General features: G+C 42.2%; 2 protein-coding genes across 4 annotated transcripts in view; one reads left to right on the top strand and one right to left on the bottom strand.

Moving 5' to 3' along the window:
• ELOVL2 (ELOVL fatty acid elongase 2) overlaps positions 1-15,436 on the top strand; it is a 70,365-nt gene extending 54,929 nt beyond the window's left edge. The window contains exons 6-9 of one of the 3 annotated variants that reach the window (XM_079932897.1): positions 2,678-2,802; positions 3,211-3,345; positions 12,216-12,348; positions 13,337-15,436. In XM_079932897.1, coding sequence (XP_079789023.1) covers positions 2,678-2,802; positions 3,211-3,345; positions 12,216-12,341 — 386 coding nt within the window. In that variant the 3' untranslated portion in view covers positions 12,342-12,348; positions 13,337-15,436. Of the gene's footprint in view, positions 1-2,677; positions 2,803-3,210; positions 3,346-12,215 lie in introns of all 3 variants that reach the window. The other 2 variants (XM_079932896.1, XM_079932895.1) reach the window with 2 other exon arrangements.
• A 3,725-nt stretch (positions 15,437-19,161) lies between these two features.
• The window catches only part of LOC307193016 (synaptonemal complex protein 2-like), a 57,848-nt gene continuing 54,609 nt past the window's right edge, over positions 19,162-22,400 (bottom strand). The window contains exon 23 of the mRNA XM_079934417.1: positions 19,162-19,808. Coding sequence (XP_079790543.1) covers positions 19,754-19,808 — 55 coding nt within the window. The 3' untranslated portion in view covers positions 19,162-19,753. The remainder of the gene's footprint in view (positions 19,809-22,400) is intronic.

Here is a 22,400-nt window from a genome sequence, read left to right as displayed (position 1 = left end):
GCCACCAGGGAAGCCTCGTTTCTTGTCTTTGATCCTGGCAAAATCTTTGAGTATTACGATAAATTTTAAAAATGTTTCTCTTTCCATGCACCAAATGCCCGATGGCCGGAAACCCATACCCCAGCTGGAGCAGTTTTACTTCATTAACTGCAGCTGTACATAAATACAGCACCTTCCACAGTAACCACTTAGCTGTGGTACAGGTTGAGTCACGTCAACTTTGGGGGCTTGTTTTTTCCATTCTGAAAAATTAAAGTCACGTCACTGTGACCCACCAGAACAGTGGCTTTCAATTTTTTTTTTAACTGAGAGCTCAATAAGTAATACGTTTTATATCACAACCCAATGCCCTCATTCATATGTATACATTTTGTATGAAACAAATTTCATGAAACAGTATTCAGCCCAGCTCTGTGTGATGCACTTTATTTATTTTTCACTGTGTTGGGTCTTCATTGCTGCGCACAGGCTTTCTCTAGTTGTGGCGAGCGGGGGCTGCTCTTCATTGTGGTGTGTGTGCTTCTCATTGTGGTGGCTTCTCTCGCAGAGCATGGGCTCTAGGCGCGCGGGCTTCAGTAGTTGTGGCTCTCGGGCTCTAGAGCGCAGGCTCAGTAGTTGTGCTGCACGGGCTTCATTGTTCCGCGGCATGTAGGATCTTCCCGGACCAGGGCTCGAACCCATGTCCCCTGCGTTGGCAGGCCACCAGGGAAGGCCTGTGATGCACTTAAAAAAAAAAATTGATCTCACTTTTTCAGAAAGCTAATGACAACTCTCACTATATTGATTTCACAATTGACTGATGTGTCGGTTATATGACCTGCAGTTTGAGAAACACTGAGCTCGAGAGAACAGTACTTTTCTATTTGGTATTTATTGTCTTGTACCCAAGAATTTAAAAGTATTCTGTGAAAAATCAGAACACGTAAAACTTAAAATTTTGTCCTAGGATTTAGAAGCTTGTGGAGATGGTATTTTTAAAAACCCCAAGGGTATTTGCAATACATCATTGACTGTGAAGATGCAAATTTAAACTCCAGTGTGAAGAAAAATTGTTGGGGGTGCAGCAGAGAGAAAAGAGATGCTTTCACATGCCTCCTAGACCGACATACTCCAGTCTTGGTTATTAGGATTACAACAGACTTGCACTGTAATCAAAATATAGGCTGAAATCAATACCGCAGGACTGTTGTCAAGGTTAAGTATGTTTTACGATTATCAAGTTTCATTTATAACTAACTAAAGCATCTAAAAGTTGGTCTTGAATAATCACTTTGTAAAGACATCGTATTTCATTCACAGGAATTCTGTGTGATGATTTCTATTCAAGCTAGAATATTATAAAAATTAGCAACTACTCTTTTTTATTAATTGATGGAAATGAAAACTCAGGTTGGTAAAGAAACATCACTAATATTGTGCTGCCTGGTACTCTGAAACTATATTTATGTTTTCATTAATTCACTGCCCTGACAAGCTATTCCAGCCCGTGTATGAGGACCTGGTAGATTCCTGGTGTTCCTCTTGTTTCTTATTCATTGACTTGATCTGTCTAGATCGCTAATCCAGGATTGGGAAAGCAGGCAGGAGAATTTAAATTGATTAGGTAACCACCAACATATGTGCAGTGCCTTTTAGTTTATATAGTATTATCTCATTTAACCGCATCTCACTCTTAAGAGATAATTACTCTATACCTATTTTCCAGATGAGAAACAAAATTTACAAACTAGTATGTCCAAGGGGACAGAACTATTAGGAGGTCCCCTGGCTCCACAGCCTGTCTCCTCTCCCACAGGGTTGACAGCTCATAGAGGCATAGCACTCACTTTGTGCTGGGCACCATTCCGAGCCCTTTGCCTGCATTGACTGATGTCATCCTTACAACGAGTTCCCTGTTGCCGTCTCCGGCACCTTACCTCTTGCAGCTCAGTCCTTTTGACCCTTGGTTGACCCAACCTAGAACTTAGCCCTCACTCCTTGGTTTCCTGAAACACGATTCACCCACGTTGATGTCAGATTTCATGAAGGTGATAGCAGGGGAAGGGGAGTTCCACGGCACAGCTCAGCACAGGCAATATCCTAAAACTGGATTTTAGACATTCTTTGTTCCAGAAGTCCAGGAGGTGGCTTGGCTACTGGGAAAGTCCCATAGGCCCGCCTCTCCCCTGCCCCAGCCTCTCATCCTGCTGGGCCTTTTCTCTCCCCTGTATTCTCTTACCTTCTGCAGCATCTTCTGGTTCTAGGTTCCTGCCAGGTAGATCTTATTTACTGAACTACGAAGAGCAATACATTTTCCTGACGCTTTAGCACCCTGTCCAGCCATGAACGAAGAAGGCTCTTTCTACAATCAAAATGGCTCATCAAAGGTTTAGCTAAAGCAAAGACACTTCCTCAGATTCTGCCACCTGATTGGATGGTGGTAATGACAGAAGCAGCAAAGCCTTTGCAAATCAGGCGTTACCTGTTTGGTTGGCACTGACTGAAAACCTACCCCAGGTTAGTCCCTCTGTCTAGGTGACCTTGGGTGAATCCCCGGATAATGGCACAGGAATCAGGGTGAATTTTGTTAGTGCCATATTGTTATTTGTCTTCAATTACGATGCACAGGAAGAGTATTACTTGACAACGAACGATCGTACTTTCTAGAAGAACAGTAATTTATACTGTACTTTTCTAGGTTTCTTTGGACCCACCCTGAACAGCTTCATCCACATCCTCATGTACACTTACTATGGCCTTTCCGTGTTTCCATCTATGCGCAAGTATCTTTGGTGGAAGAAGTATCTCACGCAGGCTCAGCTGGTATGTCATCCCTCTGTCGGCTTTTCTCCATGTGAAGCATCTGCATGTCCTCAGTCCCAGCCCTGGAGGTCAGAGGCTTTTCTGTGTGTGATGAGGCTGCCTATTTTCCTCTAAAAATGGACTTTTAAGAGCAAAACCTTGTGTGTTAAAACGTCTGTGTGAATATTTTTGAAATTAATGTCTGTTAAAGCATTTTTACCTAAATGATTTCAACTGTGATTTTTCCAGGAGAAAATTAATCATGGCCAATTTTATACACTTCCTAATTTCAAACAAGATCTCTGGCTAGGACGGTGGGCTGCTTCAGCGTTGTCTTGTTTGTTTTACCCCTGCACGAGGTAGGGAGTACGAGTAGTCGATTGCTAACTGCCTGAATGCAGAGTGGTTCCACCCTTGCCGCCCCTGCAGGTGCAGTTCGTGCTCACCGTCACCCACACCATGAGCGCTGTCGTGAGGCCCTGCGGCTTCCCCTTCGGCTGTCTCATCTTCCAGTCTTCTTATATGCTGACGCTGGTCATCCTGTTCTTAAACTTCTATGTTCAGGTAAGTTAAATATAAATATTCAACTGTAAAACACTAGACTGTGCACTTTTGCATTATGTATTTAATTTTACCGATTATGGTAGCACAGGCTTATTGATAAATTCAAATAACAGAGGTGCACACAGTACAGAGTGAGACCTGCATTCTCAACTCCTCTCCCTGTGTCCTCCTCACAGGATAACCACTGTTCATGGTCTGGTGGGCATTTTGTTAGACCTTTTTCAATGCATGCATGTCGTTTTATCAAAAATATGCATTCGAGGGCTTCCCTGGTGGCGCAGTGGTTGAGAGTCTGCCTGCCGATGCAGGGGACACGGGTTCGTGCCCCAGTCCGGGAAGCTCCCAGATGCCGTGGAGCGGCTGGGCCCGTGAGCCATGGCCACTGAGCCTGCGCGTCCAGAGCCTGTGCTCCGCAACGGGAGAGGCCGCGACAGTGAGAGGCCTGCGTACCGCAAAAAAAAAAAAAAAAAAAAAATGCATTCGAATCATGTATTTGCACCATGCTACCGAAGTCTGCCCTCTGAAAGTTAAACACTGTGTACAGTAACACAGATCCAGGAATTCTGTATGAACGGAGGAACACATGGACTAAATGAACTTAATATTAAAAAACTGTTTCCATGTCATCTACTGTTACACTGTAGACTCAGTTTATTTGGGGGGAAGAAATTATTTTAAGGCGAACCAGTATGGAAAGGTCACACTGACTTTTTCTTGTGTCATTTTCTTTTTAACTAACAGTTTCAGTGGAAGAGATTTTCAAAATGCAATTTCAAAGCGACTGTTTTAAGAGAACCGATGGCAGTGATAACAGCACAGGCCTCACATGGCTGTAGATTTTAAATTGCTCTCCTTTGTGGGCTGCGGAAATAGAAAGCTTCATAAGAAAAATGAGAACATACAGTTTATTCAAAACAGTACTTTTGAAATTGTATTCAACTGTGTTTTCTCCTGCTTTGCTGATTTTTCAGTCTGGGTTGACCTTCAGCAAATGCATAGTGGTTTTACACAGAGGACAACTGTGGGAACTGAACTTTTGACAGCTTTTCAGCTCTTGTGTTTCTGAAACTGGACTGGCAATGATTTGTCTTTTGTAAGAGATAAAAGTTTCCTTTGAGAATATCCAAAGAAATAACCATTGAGAGAACCAAACAAAGCCACCACCCAGCCCTGCTGCCCCCCATCCCCCCCAAAAAATGGCTCAATGTTGCAGGAAGGCTAAGGGAATCAGGCACCTTGGTGTTGAAACGTGAAGGGAATCGGTAGCCCGGCAGGGGGCAGTGGCGCTTGGAGCTGTGGCTCCATCTGCTGGTTGAGACGGAGTCTTAGTCCTTTAAAATTGAGTGTATGCTTTTCAGTGTTGACCCTTGTTGATGCCATTGCTTTAAAAAAAAAAAAGTGGGAGGAATATGAGAGAACGCACATCAAGGCAAAATCCCAGGTTCTAGTACTTTTATTTTTTTTTATTTTATTTTATTTTTTTTTCATTTTAACATCTTTATTGGAGTATAATTGCTTTACAATGGTATGTTAGTTTCAGCTTCACAACAAAATGAATCAGTTATATATATACATATGTTCCCATATCTCTTCCTGCTTGCGTCTCCCTCCCTCCCACCCTGCCTATCCCACCCCTCCAGGCGGTCACAAAGCACCGAGCCAATATCCCTGTGCCATGCAGCTGCTTCCCACTAGCTATCTACGTTTGGTAGTGTATATATGTCCATGCCTCTCTCTCGCTTTGTCACCGTTTACCCTTCCCCCTCCCCATAGCCTCAAGTCCATTCTCTAGTAAGTCTGTGTCTTTATTTCTGTTTCACCCCTAGGTTTTTCATGACATTTTTTTTCTTAAATTCCATATATATGTGTTAGCATACGGTATTTGTCTCTCTCTTTCTGACTTACTTCACTCTGTATGACACACTCTAGGTCTATCCACCTCATTGCAAATAGCTCAATTTCATTCCTTTTTATGGCTGAGTAATATTCCATTGTATATATGCACCACATCCTCTTTATCCATTCGTCTGTCGATGGGCATTTAGGTTGCTTCCATGACCTGGCTATTGTAAATAGTGCTACAGTGAACATTGGGGTGCATGTGCCTTTTTGAATTATGGTTTTCTCTGGGTATATGCCCAGTAGTGGGATTGCTGGGTCATATGGTAATTCTATTTTTAGTTTTTTAAGGAACCTCCGTACTGTTCTCCATAGTGGCTGTACCAATTCACATTCCCACCAGCAGTGCAAGAGTGTTCCCTTTTCTCCACACCCTCTCCAGCATTTATTGTTTCTAGATTTTTTGATGATGGCCATTCTGACTGGTGTGAGGTGATACCTCATTGTAGTTTTGATTTGCATTTCTCTAATGATTAGTGATGTTGAGCATCCTTTCATGTGCTTCTTGGCCATCTGTATGTCTTCTTTGGAGAGATGTCTGTTTAGGTCTTCTGCCCATTTTTGGATTGGGTTGTTTGCTTTTTGTTATTAAGCTGCATGAGCTGCTTATAAATTTTGGAGATTAATCCTTTGTCAGTTGCTTCATTTGCAAATACTTTCTCCCATTCTGAGGGTTGTCTTTTGGTCTTGTTTATGGTTTCCTTTGCTGCGCAAAAGCTTTGAAGTTTCATTAGGTCCCATTTGTTTACTTTTGTTTTTATTTCCATTTCTCTAGGAGGTGGGTCAAAAAGGACCTTGCTGTGATTTATGTCATAGAGTGTCCTGCCTATGTTTTCCTCTAAGAGTTTGATAGTTTCTGGCCTTACATTTAGGTCTTCAATCCATTTTGAGCCTATTTTTGTGTATGGTGTTAGGGAGTGATCTAATCTCTTACTTTTACATGTAGCTGTCCAGTTTTCCCAGCACCACTTATTGAAGAGGCTGTCCTTTCTCCACTGTACATTCCTGCCTCCTTTGTCAAAGATAAGGTGACCATATGTGCGTGGGTTTATCTCTGGGCTTTCTATCCTGTTCCATTGATCTATCTTTCTGTTTTTGTGCCAGTAGCATACTGTCTTGATTACTGTAGCTTTGTAGTATAGTCTGAAGTCAGGAAGCCTGATTTCTCCAGCTCTGTTTTTCGTTCTCAAGATTGCTTTGGCTATTCGGGGTCTTTTGTGTTTCCATACAAATTGTGAAATTTTTTATTCTAGTTCTGTGAAAAATGCCACTGGTAGCTTGATAGGGATTGCATTGAATCTGTAGATTGCTTTGGGTAGAGTCATTTTCACAATGTTGATTCTTCCAATCCAAGAACATGGTATATCTCTCCATCTATTTGTATCATCTTTAATTTCTTTCATCAGTGTCTTATAATTTCCTGCATACAGGTCTTTTGTCTCCTTAGGTAGGTTTATTCCTAGATATTTTATTCTTTTTGTTGCAATGGTAAATGGGAGTGTTTTCTTGATTTCACTTTCAGATTTTTCATCCTTAGTGTATAGGAATGCCAGAGATTTCTGTGCATTAATTTTGTATCCTGCTACTTTACCAAATTCATTGATTAGCTCTAGTAGTTTTCTGGTAGCATGTTTAGGATTCTCTATGTATAGGATCATGTCATCTGCAAAGAGTGACAGCTTTACTTTTTCTTTTCCGATTTGGATTCCTTTTATTTCCTTTTCTTCTCTGATTGCTGTGGCTAAAACTTCCGAAACTATGTTGAATAAGAGTGGGGAGAGTGGGCAACCTTGTCTTGTTCCTGATCTTAGTGGAAATGCTTTCAGTTTTTCACCATTGAGGACGATGTTGGCTGTGGGTCTGTCATATATGGCCTTTATTATGTTGAGGAAAGTTCCCTCTATGCCTACTTTCTGCAGGGTTTTTATCATAAATGGGTGTTGAATTTTGTCAAAAGCTATCTCTGCATCTATTGAGATGATCATATGGTTTTTTTCCTTCAATTTGTTAATATGGTTTATCACACATTGATTGATTTGCGTATATTGAAGAATCCTTGCATTCCTGGAATAAACCCCACTTGATCATGGTGTATGATCCTTTTAATGTGCTGTTGGATTCTGTTTGCTAGTATTTTGTTGAGGATTTTTGCATCTATATTCATCAGTGATATTGGCCTGTAGTTTTCTTTCTTTGTGACATCCTTGTCTGGTTTTGGTATCAAGGTGATGGTGGCCTCATAGAATGAATTTGGAAGTGTTCCTCCCTCTGCTATATTTTGGAAGAGTTTGAGAAGGATAGGTGTTAGCTCTTCTCGAAATGTTTGATAGAATTCGCCTGTGAAGCCATCTGGTCCTGGGCTTTTGTTTGTTGGAAGATTTTTAATCACAGTTTCAATTTCAGTGCTTGTGATTGGTCTGTTCATATTTTCTATTTCTTCCTGATTCAGTCTTGGCAGGTTGTGCCTTTCTAAGAATTTGTCCATTTCTTCCAGGTTGTCCATTTTATTGGCATAGAGTTGCTTGTAGTAATCTCTCATGATCTTTTGTATTTCTGCAGTGTCAGTTGTTAGTTCTCCTTTTTCATTTCTAATTCTATTGATTTGAGTCTTCTCCCTTTTTTTCTTGATGAGTCTGGCTAATGGTTTATCAATTTTGTTTATCCTTGCAAAGAACCAGCTTTTAGTTTTATTGATCTTTGCTATCGTTTCCTTCATTTCTTTTTCATTTATTTCTGATCTGATTTTTATGATTTCTTTCCTTCTGCTAACTTTGGGGTTTTTTTGTTCTTCTTTCTCTAATTGCTTTAGGTGCAAGGTTAGCTTGTTTATTCGAGATGTTTCCTGTTTCTTAAGGTAGGATTGTATTGCTATAAACTTCCCTCTTAGAACTGCTTTTGCTGCATCCCATAGATTTTGAGTCATCGTGTCTCCATTGTCATTTGTTTCTAAGCATTTTTTGATTTCCTCTTAGATTTCTTCAGTGATCACTTCGTTATTAAGTAGTGTATTGTTTAGCCTCCATGTGTTTGTATTTTTTACAGATCTTTTCCTGTAATTGACATCTAGTCTCATAGCGTTGTGGTCGGAAATGTTACTTGATACAATTTCAGTTTTCTTAAATTTACCAAGGCTTGATTTGTGACCCAAGATATGATCTATCCTGGAGAATGTTCCATGAGCACTTGAGAAAAATGTGTATTCTGTTGTTTTTGGATGGAATGTCCTAAAAATATCAATGAAGTCCATCTTGTTTAATGTATCATTTAAAGCTTGTGTTTCCTTATTTATTTTCACTTTGGATGATCTGTCCATTGGTGAAAGTGGGGTGTTCAAGTCCCCTACTATGAATGTGTTACTGTCGATTTCCCCTTTTATGGCTGTCAGTATTTGCCTTATGTATTGAGGTGCTCCTATGTTGGGTGCATAAATATTTACAATTGTTATATCTTCTTCTTGGATCGATCCCTTGATCATTATGTAGTGTCCTTCTTTGTCTCTTCTAATAGTCTTTATTTTAAAGTCTATTTTGTCTGATATGAGAATTGCTACTCCAGCTTTCTTTTGGTTTCCATTTGCATGAAATACCTTTTTCCATCCCCTTACTTTCAGTCTATATGTGTCTCTAGGTCTGAAGTGGATCTCTTGTAGACAGCAAATATATGCGTCTTGTTTTTGTATCCATTCAGCCAATCTGTGTCTTTTGGTGGGAGCATTTAGTTCATTTACATTTAAGGTAATTATTGATATGTGTGTTCCCATTCCCATTTTCTTAATTGTTTTGGGTTCGTTATTATAGGTCTTTTCCTTCTTTTGTGTTTCTTGCCTAGAGAAGTTCCTTTAGCAGTTGTTGTAGAGCTGGTTTGGTGGTGCTGAACTCTCCCAGCTTTTGCTTGTCTGTAAAGGTTTTAATTTCTCCATCAAATCTGAATGAGATCCTTGCTGGGTAGAGTAATCTTGGTTGCAGGTTTTTCTCCTTCAACACTTTCAATATGTCCTGCCACTCCCTTCTGGCTTGCAGAGTTTCTGCTGAAAGATCAGCTGTTAACCTTATGGGGATTCCCTTGTGTGTTATTTGTTGTTTTTCCCTTGCTGCTTTTAATATGTTTTCTTTGTATTTAATTTTTGACAGTTTGATTAATATGTGTCTTGGTGTGTTTCTCCTTGGATTTATCCTGTGTGGGACTCTCTGTGCTTCCTGGACTTGATTAACTATTTCCTTTCCCATATTAGGGAAGTTTTCAACTATAATCTGTTCAAATATTTTCTCAGTCCCTTTTTTTCTCTTCTTCTTCTGGAACCCCTATAATTTGAATGTTGGTGAGTTTAATGTTGTCCCAGAGGTCTCTGAGACTGTCCTCAGTTCTTTTCATTCTTTTCTCTTTATTCTGCTCTGCAGTAGTTATTTCCACTATTTTATCTTCCAGGTCACTTATCCATTCTTCTGCCTCAGTTATTCTGCTATTGATCCCATCTAGAGTATTTTTCATTGCATTTATTGTGTTGTTCATCATTGCTTGTTTCATCTTTAGTTCTTCTAGGTCCTTGTTAACTGATTCTTGCATTTTGTCTATTCTGTTTCCAAGATTTTGGATCATCTTTACTGTCATTAATCTGAATTCTTTTTCAGGTAGACTGCCTATTTCCTCTTCATTTGTTAGGTCTGGTGGGTTTTTATCTTGCTCCTTCATCTGCTGTGTGTTTTTCTGTCTTCTCATTTTGCTTATCTTACTGTGTTTGGGGTCTCCTTTTTGCAGGCTGAAGGTTCGTAGTTCCTGTTGTTTTTTGTGTCTGTCCCCAGTGGCTAAGGTTGGTTCAGTGGGTTGTGTAGGCTTCCTGGTGGAGGGGACTAGTGCCTGTGTTCTGGTGGATGAGGCTGGATCTTGTCTTTCTGGTGGGCGGGTCCACGTCTGGTGGTGTGTTTTGGGGTGTCTGTAGACTTATTATGATTTTGGGCAGCCTCTCTGCTAATGGGTGGGGTTGTGTTCCTGTCTTGCTAGTCGTTGAGTGAAGCTGGGTGCTGGTGTTGAGATGGAGATCTCTGGGAGATTTTCGCCGTTTGATATTATGTGCAGCTGGGAGGCCTCTTGTGGACCAGTGTCCTAAAGTTGGCTCTCCCACCTCAGAGGCACAGCACTAACTCCTGGCTGCAGCACCAAGAGCCTTTCATCCACACGGCTCCTTAATTTGAATGATTCGTTGTCTATTCATGTATTCCATAGATGCAGGGTACATCAAGTTGATTGTGGAGCTTTAATCCGCTGCTTCTGAGGCTGCTGGGAGAGATTTCCCTTTCTCTTCTTTGTTCTCACAGCTCCGGGGGCTCAGCTTTGGATTTGGCCCCGCCTGTGCGTGTAGGTTGCTGGAGGGCGTCTGTTCTTCACTCAGACAGGACAGGGTTAAAGGAGCCGCTGACTGGGGGGCTCTGGCTCACTCAGGCCGGGGGGAGGGAGGGTCATGGAGTGCGGGCCTGCGGCGGCAGAGGCCAGCGTGACGTTGCTAACCTGAGGTGTGCTGTGCGTTCTACTGGGGGAATTGTCCCTGGATCCCGGGACCCTGGCCGTGGCGGGCTGCACAGGCTCCCCGGAAGGCAGTGTGGATAGTGACCTGTGTTCACACACAGGCTTCTTGGTGGTGGCAGCAGCAGCCTTAGCGTCTCATGTCTGCCTCTGAGCTCCTTACTTTTAGCCGCGGCTCGCGCCCGTCTCTGGAGCTCTCTTAAGCAGCGTTCTTATTACCCTCTCCTCGCGCACCAGGAAACAGGGAAGAAAAAGTCTCTTGCCTCTTCGGTAGGTCCAGCCTTTTCCCTGGACTCCCTCCCGGCTAGCCGTGGCGCACTAGCCTCCTTCAGGCTGTGTTCACGCCGCCAACCCCAGTCCTCTCCCTGCGCTCCGACCGAAGCCCCGAGCCTCGGCTCCCAGCCCTGCCCGCCCCGTCAGGCGAGCAGACAAGCCTCTTGGCTGGTGAGTGCCGGTCGGCCCCGATCCTCTGCGCTGGAATCTCTCTGCTTTGCCCTCCGCAGCTCCCCGACTCCGCCACCCGCAGTCTCCGCCCGCGAAGGGGCTTCCTAGTGTGTGGACACTTTTCCTCCTTCGCAGCTCCCTCCCGCTGGTGCAGGACCCGTCCCTATTCTTTTGTCTCTGTTTATTTTTTTCTTTTGCCCTAACCAGGTACGTGGGGAGTTTCTTGCCTTTTGGGAGGTCTGAGGTCTTCTGCCAGCGTGCAGTGGGTGTTCAGTAGGAGTTGTTCCACGCGTAGATGTATTTCTGGTGTATCTGTGGGGAGGAAGGTGATCTCCGAGTCTTACTCTTCCGCCATCTTCCCGGAAGTCCCCATCTAGTACTTTTAAAGTAACAGCACTTTTTCCTTTGAATTGTATTTTTTTTAAATTACATCCTTAAATAAGTCATGGGGATGTAATGTACAGCATGGTGACTTTGGTTAATAATACTGTAGTTCATATTTGAAAGTTGCTAAGAGATTAGATGTTAAAAGTTCTCATCTCAAAAACAAAAGTTCTGTACCTAGATGTGGTGATGGTAAACTAGACTTTGTGATCATTTCACAACGCATACAAATCAAATCATGTTGTACACCTGAACTAACAATGTTGTATGTCACCTGTACCTTGATTTTTTAAAAAGTTCAAGAAAATCATATTCTTTCCAAGTAAGCAACTAATGCAGAATAACTTGAATGCTAATCCCATAAAACTTAATACATAAATACTAACCTGATGTGGATAAGGCGAAAGAAACAACTTTTCATTGTTGGAATTCATGCATCCCTCTTGTTTTTACCCTTTTTTAACCCAAAGCTTAAAAAATGTCATATTACAAACAAGAATTCTTACTAGAAAGTTCAGTACCCAGTGAAGATCATGCACTGTTTTAGACCATATGTCACATTATAGACAAGGTCTTATTAAAAGATCCTTTTCTCTTTCTCTCTTCAACATGGACACAACCAACAGACATACCGGAAAAAGCCAATGAAGAAAGATGGGGAAGACCCACATGCAGGGCAAGAAGTTAAGAATGGCTTTTCCAAAGCCTACTTCACTGCGACAAATGGAATAACAAACAAGAAAGCACAATAAATGCTGAGTAAGACAAAGCATATATAATATCCTAACAGATTCGCTTGTTTTAAAGCAGAGACTGAATTGAAAGTTATACATGTTTTAGCATAAACTAATTTCTTTTGAGTTTATAAATCATTTGTACTGGGAATGTATTAATATATTGCTAACAGGTTAATCTGTTGAAATGCTTCCATCAGCAGTGAGGTGACAACTCTGCAGACCTCAGAACTGGTGCGACTTCTCTCCTTCCCGCACCGACCTAACCCCTCACCAGACACTGTCTTGATAAAGCCTTCTGCACCTACAAAGCCAGGACACAGGGAGCACTGTTTCTCACAGCAAGTCTGCAAATAAGAAGTCAGAGTTTTGTTCAGATTTAAAATGTTTAAAACAAAATGTTAATTGTCTTCTAAATACAGCGTATGCTCTAATATATCTTCAGCAATAACTCTCAGTACATAAAGTAATCAGGTCCATTTGTTCCTTTACGAATCAACCCCAGAAAATACTCAAATGGTCACATAAATGGAAAACCCAGCAAAACTTTTCTCTCTCGTCGGTCTCTGGAGTGTCAAATTCCCACAACTACTCCTAATTCTCAACTTAGTGACATGGTAATAAAGTTTGTATTTTTTTTTTTTTTTTACTTTGAAGAAAAATCTTCTACCAAACCTTCACAGCTCAGGGGCTTGGGTAGGAGTAGTTCCTCAGTTTTAATTGGGTTTCCTTAATTATTCATATATTCATATCTACCTCCGATGTTAAGGTGCCCCAGGTTAGGATACAGATGCAATACTCAGTTTTAAAAGCAGGAACTGACTTGCCCGTTTCCTTTCTGACAAGGACTCGAGTCCAGTGGGCCCTTTTTCTTAGAATGGTATGTCACTGGACTATCAATAAGTCAGAATTAATGAGCATTGGGGGCAAAATAGACATTGAACTTGCGGACGATTTCTTATGCGCCTCCTTGTGAGTATTATCCCCAAATACTTTGCTGTCACTCTTTGCAGGTTACGTTATTGAAAATAGGAAAAGAGGGCTATGGGAAGGTGCTGGCACCGAGCCACGGGCTGAGAACGAGCCACAACGGAAAGCACCAGTTTGGCAAACTCGGCGCTTCCTTTCCCTGCTCCAAGTAACACGAGCTCCACTGAGAAGCACAGGAGCAGAGGAAGGTCAGCAGGACCCTCTCCCTTCTCCCAGCGGTGGGGCTATTACTTACTATTAAATTGTCCCAAGAATGGAAACTGAGGATGTTTTCTGAAGATCTGATGAAGATTGATATACTGTAACATTTTTATACCCTATAAAACAAGATTTGCCAACTTTGACGCTTTATCTTCTTTCCTACCTTATTTTAAGAAGTTTTTAGGTCATAACGTGGATATCAGAGGCTTAAGTGCCAGAAAGGCATTTTCACCATTGCCCCAACACATTACAGTCTGTTTGGGAATGACTTTGTCCTTTTGGGGGCATTTCTTTTTTTTTATGAGTATTTGGGAAAAAAAATTTTTTTAAACTACAGGAAAACAAAACAACACACTTTGGTACTGACATACACACTGAGGAAACCAACTCTTCTGTTTCCTGTAAAAGCCCCTTGGGATTCTGCCGCACTGAAAGGTGACTGACCTTAGTCCAGTCTTCACGGTGAGGGCATCGTGCCCTGTAGCCCCTTCTCTGCCAGTTGACCCATTTCTACCGAACAGACATCTTCTGTCTGATGCCCCCTTACTCTTGGATCTTTCTAAATAGCTTTTTAAAACTGACTTGCTTTAGGGTGCTTAATCTCCGCTTCCATCACATCATACCTGCACGGTTATACGTCTCGTTCTCTCCCAGAAACTCCCTTTAAAACAAGGGCTCGCTTCGAGCATGGCTCAGCACTCCTCTGTGACAGAACCCGCGACAGACTGAGGACGAAGCACCCTGGAGCAGCTGGGCTCTAGTTCAGTTTTACGTCTCAGACATGAGCTAAAATCTGTTACCAAAGTGCACTCACCGCAGGTAAAAATGAGACTCAGAAGACAGACATCACTGGTCAGTCACTGGCTCCAGCGTATGTTTAATCGTCAGCGAGGCCCTGGGCTCACCACTTGGCCTCATGCCTGCAGTTCTGGATGCTTTGATGGGCTTCATATCAGCACGACACGGAGGGCAGCATCCTTCAGCCGAAGGAGAAGGCCCAGGCAGCTGGAAACCTCTCTGATCAAAGGAAAAAACTTGGTTTACACTTTCAAGCTCAAATTTGGCTAGAGGTTTCAGGATGCTTATTTCCAACTTGGTCTTTAATTCTAGAGAAGCTTAATGAAACACTTATTGCCTTAAAGCATTCAAGGGCTGGTAAAAAAAAAATACAGAGCTATATAAAGTCTTAGTCACAAAAATTGAGTCAGGTAAATGTCTTCACCTGTTTCTAAGTGTTACAATTTTAAACGTTTACTTTTAATGTGATTTTCCTAAAGCACAGCTTTAAAAAAAATCTGTATAATTTGTTAAAAAAGTCTTTTCCCCAAATAAATTTCCTCTTACTCATAGGTATGAAAACATTTAAATGAATATTGTAAGCATATATGTTGCTAATTCCAATTTTTTTAAGTAACAAAATGGAATGTTATTTAATGGAGTTAAATATAGAAATTTCAACCCATTGAAATTATATACTGAACTATTTAGGCACACCGTGCAGCGGGGAAGTCCTCCCCATGAGAGAAGTATTTTTAAGGCAAAATGCTGTTTCCTGTGATGGAGAACTAGCTCTTTGTGTAAGAGACCAGTCTAGTTCTTTCCAGTATTTCCATATCATTTTATGTTTCTGGGGACTTCCTTATTTGGAAAATAAGGATATCACTTTTTCTGGTTTTCCTTTGAAAATACTTATATGTTAAGAACGTATCATGATTGGGGCAGCCGGGGAGGCAAGAGAAGCCATTTTTCTTTGTAGATAAAAAGTATTCTGTATAATTGTTGTATAATAAATTGATTTGTACACTAAAGTATGTTGTGATTCTTTTTGTTTGGTTCAAAGAAGTTTCAAATGTGTTCTACGTGCTGTTGCAAGTGACCTATTACTCAGGAGTTTTTTAAAGGGACATTTTAGCAGTTAATTTTAGATGTTGAATTCAGTAAGCAGTGGGCTTTTATGTAACATTGTTACCTTTACGTAGTATTCATACACCAAGTTAAACTGTTTCAGAAAATGGTCACTCACAAGGAAAAGTTAAGACCAATTAGCTAAGCAGAGGATATAAGGGTTACCACAAAAACCGCTTTACAGGGTAACCCAGGCAGGAAAACTGGATTGGCTGGAGAGAGAAGATTAGGCACAAACAGCGTGGTACCATGCTCTGCAGCCCTGGCCTCTCCCGTCGCAGAGACGGGCAGACGGGAGGCCACCGCAGCTCAGGAGTAGAGGCATGTGAGCTGAGGCTTGACCTTGGTGAAGCCTGGCAGAGACTTAAGGGCGTGGAGCCCTCTCTGCATGGGGCTAAAGAGCCTCCCCTTAATCTGCTGGGATTTCATTATTTTAAACAACGGGTGGAACCAATTCATTAAAGCACAGTAACTGTCGTTGCAAACTAGCAGCTGCTTATACATGATAAACGTTCACCTAAGTAAGTTTTAGTGTCTCCGAATAAGGGAAAGTTCAGTGTGTTTTTATTATTAAATTTATTATTACTACTTAAATTCATTATTTAGGTTTTCTTCAAAATCAAATTACATTCACATTAAAGAAGAGTTCTACTCCAGGGCAGGTAAAGAAATAATCACTCTCATGACACCTAAACTACACTCCACCTAAAATATCCCTTGACCTTCAGTAAGTAACACATGACTTTCAGTGATGGGGGGGAAAAAAAAGCTACTGATTTGTAGGTCATTTTTCTGTCTTGAGAAGCTGTGTTGAGGGAACCCTGGGATGACACTAAGGACACGTAAATCTGAAAGTCCTACCCTCATTGAGCGCTCTGTAAATGCAGTCAGTATGGCTCTTACGGGCAACCCACTGGGAGCCCATTATGATGCCATCTGAGGCCAAGTCCCCTGTGGCAGCCCAGCTGGGGTGAGACAGCACAGCCCTCGTGGGCGCTCTCCAAGCTCCGGCACCATGGCATTTGCACGCACCAGTCTGTTCCCTTGAGGTGGGGCGGTACTCTTGTGCTTGCCAATTACCACCACGCAGCCTTTTACACTTGGCCTGTGAACCTAGCTGACCCCAGGAGGCACCTCAATTCGTGAGATCTGAGCACTGAAAAAAAATTCTGCACAGTTTTGCCTGGACTGATGTCATGTACTTCGAGGGAAATGAACTTTCCTGTTGACTGTGACCCCAATGATAAATATTACGAGTGGCAAATTTCTCTGAAAGATTTAAGCCCTCTACCAAAGATAGTCCATGTAGAACTAGGCTTTTTTTTTTTTTTTAAGGCTAGTTTAATCCTATGGGCTTTGATAGACTCTACTAGAAATAGTAATGTTCAATTGCAAAGCTCATCAACCCTTACCTTCCCAGTGCTGTATATTACACTCGGGATACAGAAGTGACCCAGATGAAATACGTGCCCTTAGAGAACGTAGATGGAGAAACGTTTAATTATACAATAACAGAAGTACTGAAAACAGCTTACCTCGAAAACTTTCCCAAAGGAGACAGTGCCTGAGCTGTCTTGATGGGTGAGGAATTCTCCAAACAGACAAGGAGGAAACTTTGTCCAAGGAAACTCCAGAGGTTAAACACCCAGGACTCTAATGGGAGTCACGATCCCCTCCACAATGCTGAGGCACCTCCTCCAGTGCCCCCCACGTGCCAGGCATCGCACTAGGGTTTGGAATAAAATGGTGAAGAGATCAGACAAAGTATCTGCTCAAAGAGTTCTCGTCCAGTGGGCACCCCCTAGAGGGAAAACGGGGCTTATCACAAAATGGTAAGAATGTGCTGTTTATGCTGTTAAACATGTCAGGATTCAGTCTCCCCTCGTTCACGTGGGGAACCAAAGATGAATGCGAGGCCACTGTTTATTCCTGATTCAGCTCACAACACCGTGCTACGACTCCTGGCTCGAGAAAAATGACCAAGACAACTAAGACACCATCACCGAGTGAGAATAATCACAATTTTGAAATCTATTTGAAGTTTTTTCTTCTTTTGATAACCAAAAAAGACAAACGACTGCACTGTTTATTAGTGTCCAAGCTGAGAAGCAGAACCACTAGGTGATACCCACATATATCCCTACAGAATTTGACCTTACACAGCTGTGCGAGTGATTAAGCAGCCTCTGTAAGGCTGTTGTCGTCAGGTCTGATGTTGGAGCTTGAAGTCTACATGGCAGACAGTCAGGAAGAGGGGATAGATTTGGAGTGGGGAAGACCTGAGAGCAAGCCCAGAGCTGGAGCTCCCGAGGACAGACTGCCCGCCCAGCTGCCTCTGACCTTGGGGATGAGGGTGACCTGCAAAAGCCAGGGCCTGTGTCACAGAGCTATGCACACACCTGGCCCAGAGGAGGAGCTGACAGAGGATCATGGGAAGGCGGAGTAGCTGCAGGCCCAGCATCTGCCTCAGGGCACTGAGGGGAGTCAGCAGACAGGCCACAGGGCATGTGCACACAAAATGGCAAACCTGCTACTCTGCCCTGCAAGCTTCCCACTGGACTCTCTCTGTGGTCCACTCTCACCAGAAAGGTACAGGAGCAGGGATTCTGGGAAATTCAGGTCAGCCTAGCCGACACATTACACAGCCACCATGTCCCGTTATAAACAATTAAAAATGCCTGTGCCACATAAAGAAAGAAATCCAGTGACCCAATGGAAAAGGCAAGCACCTAGCTTACCTGAATTCCCGGTAAGAGGAGTTCAGCCAGTAGTGACCAGTGCTCTGGAACGCAGATGGCATTTGTTTCTCTGTTATCAGGTCAGTAATAATGACCATATCATAAATGGGAGAATCAAACGGTTAAATGACCAGAAACATAAGAACCTGACCAGGTACAGCGGGGCCTCCGCTCAACAGATCCTAACCCACGTGGCAACAAGTTTTTCCAGCTCTCCTTGACCAAAGGCAAAGCTGGGTTTTTTTCCTGTTGGAGTTTTATTGCTTTACTTAACATACTAGTTTTCTAGCACCAAGATTCCGAACTGACACTGTCCACATATTCTAACCACTCCGACCCCTGCCCACCTTGCTCACACACACACACACACACACACACACACACACACACACACACACACACACACACACACACACACACACTTCATTCCTTAGGCTCCTTGGAGAGGTCTCAGCTACACTGGTTTTGAGACACCCTGTATCAGTCAGGATTCTCCAGAGAAAGAGAACCAATAGGATATACATGTAGATATCCTGACTTACAAAATATATGTATAAGTAACTTACAGATGGGGGAGAGAGATTTTCCAGCAATTGGCTCCCAAAATTGTGGGAGTTGGCACGTGTGAAATCTGCAGGGCTGGCCAATAGGCTGGAACTCAGGCAGAATTTCTATGCTGCAATCTTGAAACAGAAACTGCTTCTTCCAGCAACCTCAGTCTTTGCTCTTAAGGCCTTCAACTGATTGAACGAGGCCCACCCACTTTAATGGAGGGTAATCTGCTTTACTCAAAGTCCACTGAGTTAAATGTTAATCACATCTAAAAATGAAGTTAATTAAACACTTTTATACTCTATAAAGCTTAAAACAATATACTATAACATAGCTCATTAAAAAATTTCAAGAAAGATGATGACAAATTGGGGTTGTAAAGATTGCTTTAGGCCGATTAAACTATAAATAAGCTATATTATGTAACTTAATTATATAAGGTATAAGCTGGTTTTCAGTCTACAGTCTTTAATTGTACTTATCCAATCATGAGCAAAGTTACTTTGCAGATGGCCTGAACTTATGTAGGTTTCATTTTCCTAAAATAAATTCACTCAACTGTATATACAACTTCATGCACCAGACTTTATTAGAGCATTTAGTAATTACTGAAAGATGAATATTTCTCCTCTTCTAAAGCTGGTAGTTTTGTTAAAGTTCTACAGAAACTAGAACATTTGCAGATCAAATGAAAGAGTAACTATTTCAAAATACAACACCATTTTCATCTGAGCTATGAAAATAAAAGTAAACCCTCCCTTAAAGAGATATACTAAGTAGTATATATACAGATGCTGAGGTTTCCCTGCCCCCAAATAACTTGAAGACACTTCTCAAAAATCAATTTTCCTTTAAAAAATCATTTAAAAAAAAAAAAGCAAATCACTCCAAGTTGCTAAACATCCTGAATTTCCTATTTTCTGACGAAATTTTAATACAAAAGCTTAACCTTTGTAAACAAATGGACAAACTACCAACATATTACGGACTATTCCAACTTGACTGGTCTCAGGAATTCCGTTTGGAGTGAATGAGCACAGAGCATTAAGGCACCGCTTCTGTGGCTTGAGGTAGATTTATCTCCTTCCCATGGCTCAGACTGGTGGAAAAGGAACAGGAGAACAGTAGTTAGTGGAGCCTGAACTAGCCCCTTCCTGGTCTCTAGAACTCAGCACACCAAAATGAACGTCTCTCCTTTCCATCCTCTCCATCCCTAACTCAGATATTCACTGAAGTTGCATCTTACACGGCCACCGGAAGCTAAGGTCAGTCAGTGCAATGGGGGAAAGTGCCCGCGGTCAAAATCGCTCTCAGAATTCTCTTAAACATGTGCTGCTTTCAAGACACACATGCCATCTCCTGATAGTCTAATGCACGAGGTTATTTTTCCCTCTGGTGTTGGAGAAAAGACAGCTATTTCTTGGGTGAAGGACCAGATAAAGTGGCTGGGCTGGCTTTCGGGGCCACCTTGTATGAAAAAAAATGCATGTTGTTAATAACCAGGTTGTCATTGAGCCCAGTTGGATGCTCACACAAGAGGTAGGTAGGAGCTGATGTCAACTGAGGCAACACAGTCTCCCATCCTCATGCAAACACTAGGGCGCATGCTCGTTGAGAAGAATGGCAGACAGAATCACCTGTGCAATTTATTTCTCCATTTTTTCCTGTGTTCAGCACATATAATTTAATTTAGGCATGACTGACATTACCGGTTCCCTATCCAACATCTGTTCTCCCCTTCTTCCTTATTAACAGAACCCCACTTTGCGGGAGGACAGTAATATGCTCAGTTAGATTCTTGCCACTCCAGATTCCCTTGTAACTAGGGAGGTTTACATGACTCAACAAGATGGAGACAAAAGTCTATTGGTTTGGCTTCCGTGAAAACTGTTTCCCTAATTTTAAAAATAAGGGGAGGGCTTCCCTGGCGGCGCAGTGGTTGAGAGTTCGCCTGCCGATGCAGGGGACACGGGTTCGTGCCCCGGTCCGGGAGGATCCCACGTGCCGCGGAGCGGCTGGGCCCGTGAGCCATGGCCGCTGAGCCTGCGCGTCCGGAGCCTGTGCTCCGCAACGGGAGAGGCCACAACAGTGAGAGGCCCGCGTACGGCAAAAAAAAAAAAAAAAAAAAGGGAGAAGGACTTCCCTGGCGGTCCAGTGTTTAAGACTCCACACTTCCACTGCAGGGGGCATGGCTTTGATCCCTTCTTGGGGAACGAGGATCCCACGTGCCACGTGGCATAGCCAAAAAAAAGGGGGGGGGGAGAATAGATTCTAGTGGCACACATCTTTTACCAAATCCTTCACCCATCCCCATCCCCTTCTCCCTGCCTGGAGTATAGGAAGACATGCTTAGAAGCAGAGCTGCCATCCTGTGACCAAGAAGCCCAAAGCCACACGAAGGATGGCAAAGCAGAAAGCTAAAAGAACCTGGGTCCCTAACGACCACTTAGAGCTGCTGTTTCAGCCCTCCGGGCTGCTGCTTACAGGGCTAAAATTAAATCCCTATTTGGTTTAGCCGCCGGAGTCTGATTTCTCTTACATATGACCAACTGTAACACGTACATTTAATTCGCATTTGATCCAATTCCCTGAGCACTGGGAATTCTAACATTCTTAGCCCGGATTAGTCTTTACCCAGATCCTCTTTTAGTACTATTCTGATTTGAAGATTCGTTATTTTTGTTTCCCCCAAATAAAATAGTAATGTCTTCCTGATAATGAAAGTCATTCAAGATATAGGTACAAGGGTATTCACTACAGATTTATTTGAAATAATAATTTAAAATAATCTAAATGTTCATCGATAGGAAATCACATGTATAAGTTATAGTACGCCCATAAGCTAGAATACTTTACAGTTATTTAAAAAATGAGCAGATCCTTACTATTGACTTGGAAAGGAATCCTACTTCTGTTACTGAGAGAACAAAGGAAGAACAATACTCATAATATTTAGTATATCATTTGTCACTTAAAATATACATAATTAAACTTATAAAGAGGTTTGTATATATCCTTACATAAACATAAAGAAAATATCTAGAAGAACATATACTAAACAGTAAGGCGATAGTTCTCTCTGGATCATAGAGAAGAGGGAGGGTTAGGGAGAGGGGAAAAAGTTCACTCTTACTTTATAAATGTTATGCTGTTTGAGTTTATTACACAAAAGTAACTTGTATCTTGCACTAAATTCTAAAAATATAGAACAGCCTATATAGAAAGTAAAGTCACCTAAAATGTCACCACACAGAAATAACCACAGATGACATTTTGATGAATATCTTCGAGAATCTAGACCTCTTCTTACATATGCATGTACTCACACGCTCTCATCTTCTGCAACACCACCCCATCCTTGGAAAATTCTTTCTCGCCCTCTTCTTTTTTTTTTTTTCTTTTTATAAATTTATTTATTTAATTTATTTATTTTTGGCTGAGTTGGGTCTTCGTTGCTGCGCACGGGCTTTCTCTAGTTGCGGTGCGTGGGCTTCTCATTGCGGTGGCTTCTCTTGTTGTGGAGCACACGCTCTTGGCACACGAGCTTCAGTAGTTGTGGCTCATGGGCTCTAGAGCGCAGGCTCAGTAGTTGTGGCACACCATCTCAGTAGTTATGGCCTGCAGGCTCAGCAGCTGTGGCGCACGGGACTTCGTTGCTCCGCGGCACATGGGATCTTCCCGGACCAGGGCT

The sequence above is a fragment of the Stenella coeruleoalba genome (assembly GCF_951394435.1).
Source record: "Stenella coeruleoalba genome assembly, chromosome: 10".
Taxonomy (NCBI): Eukaryota; Metazoa; Chordata; class Mammalia; order Artiodactyla; family Delphinidae; genus Stenella; species Stenella coeruleoalba.
The sequence above is the reverse complement of the archived record's forward strand: the minus strand, read 5'-3'. Positions and strand labels throughout refer to the sequence as shown.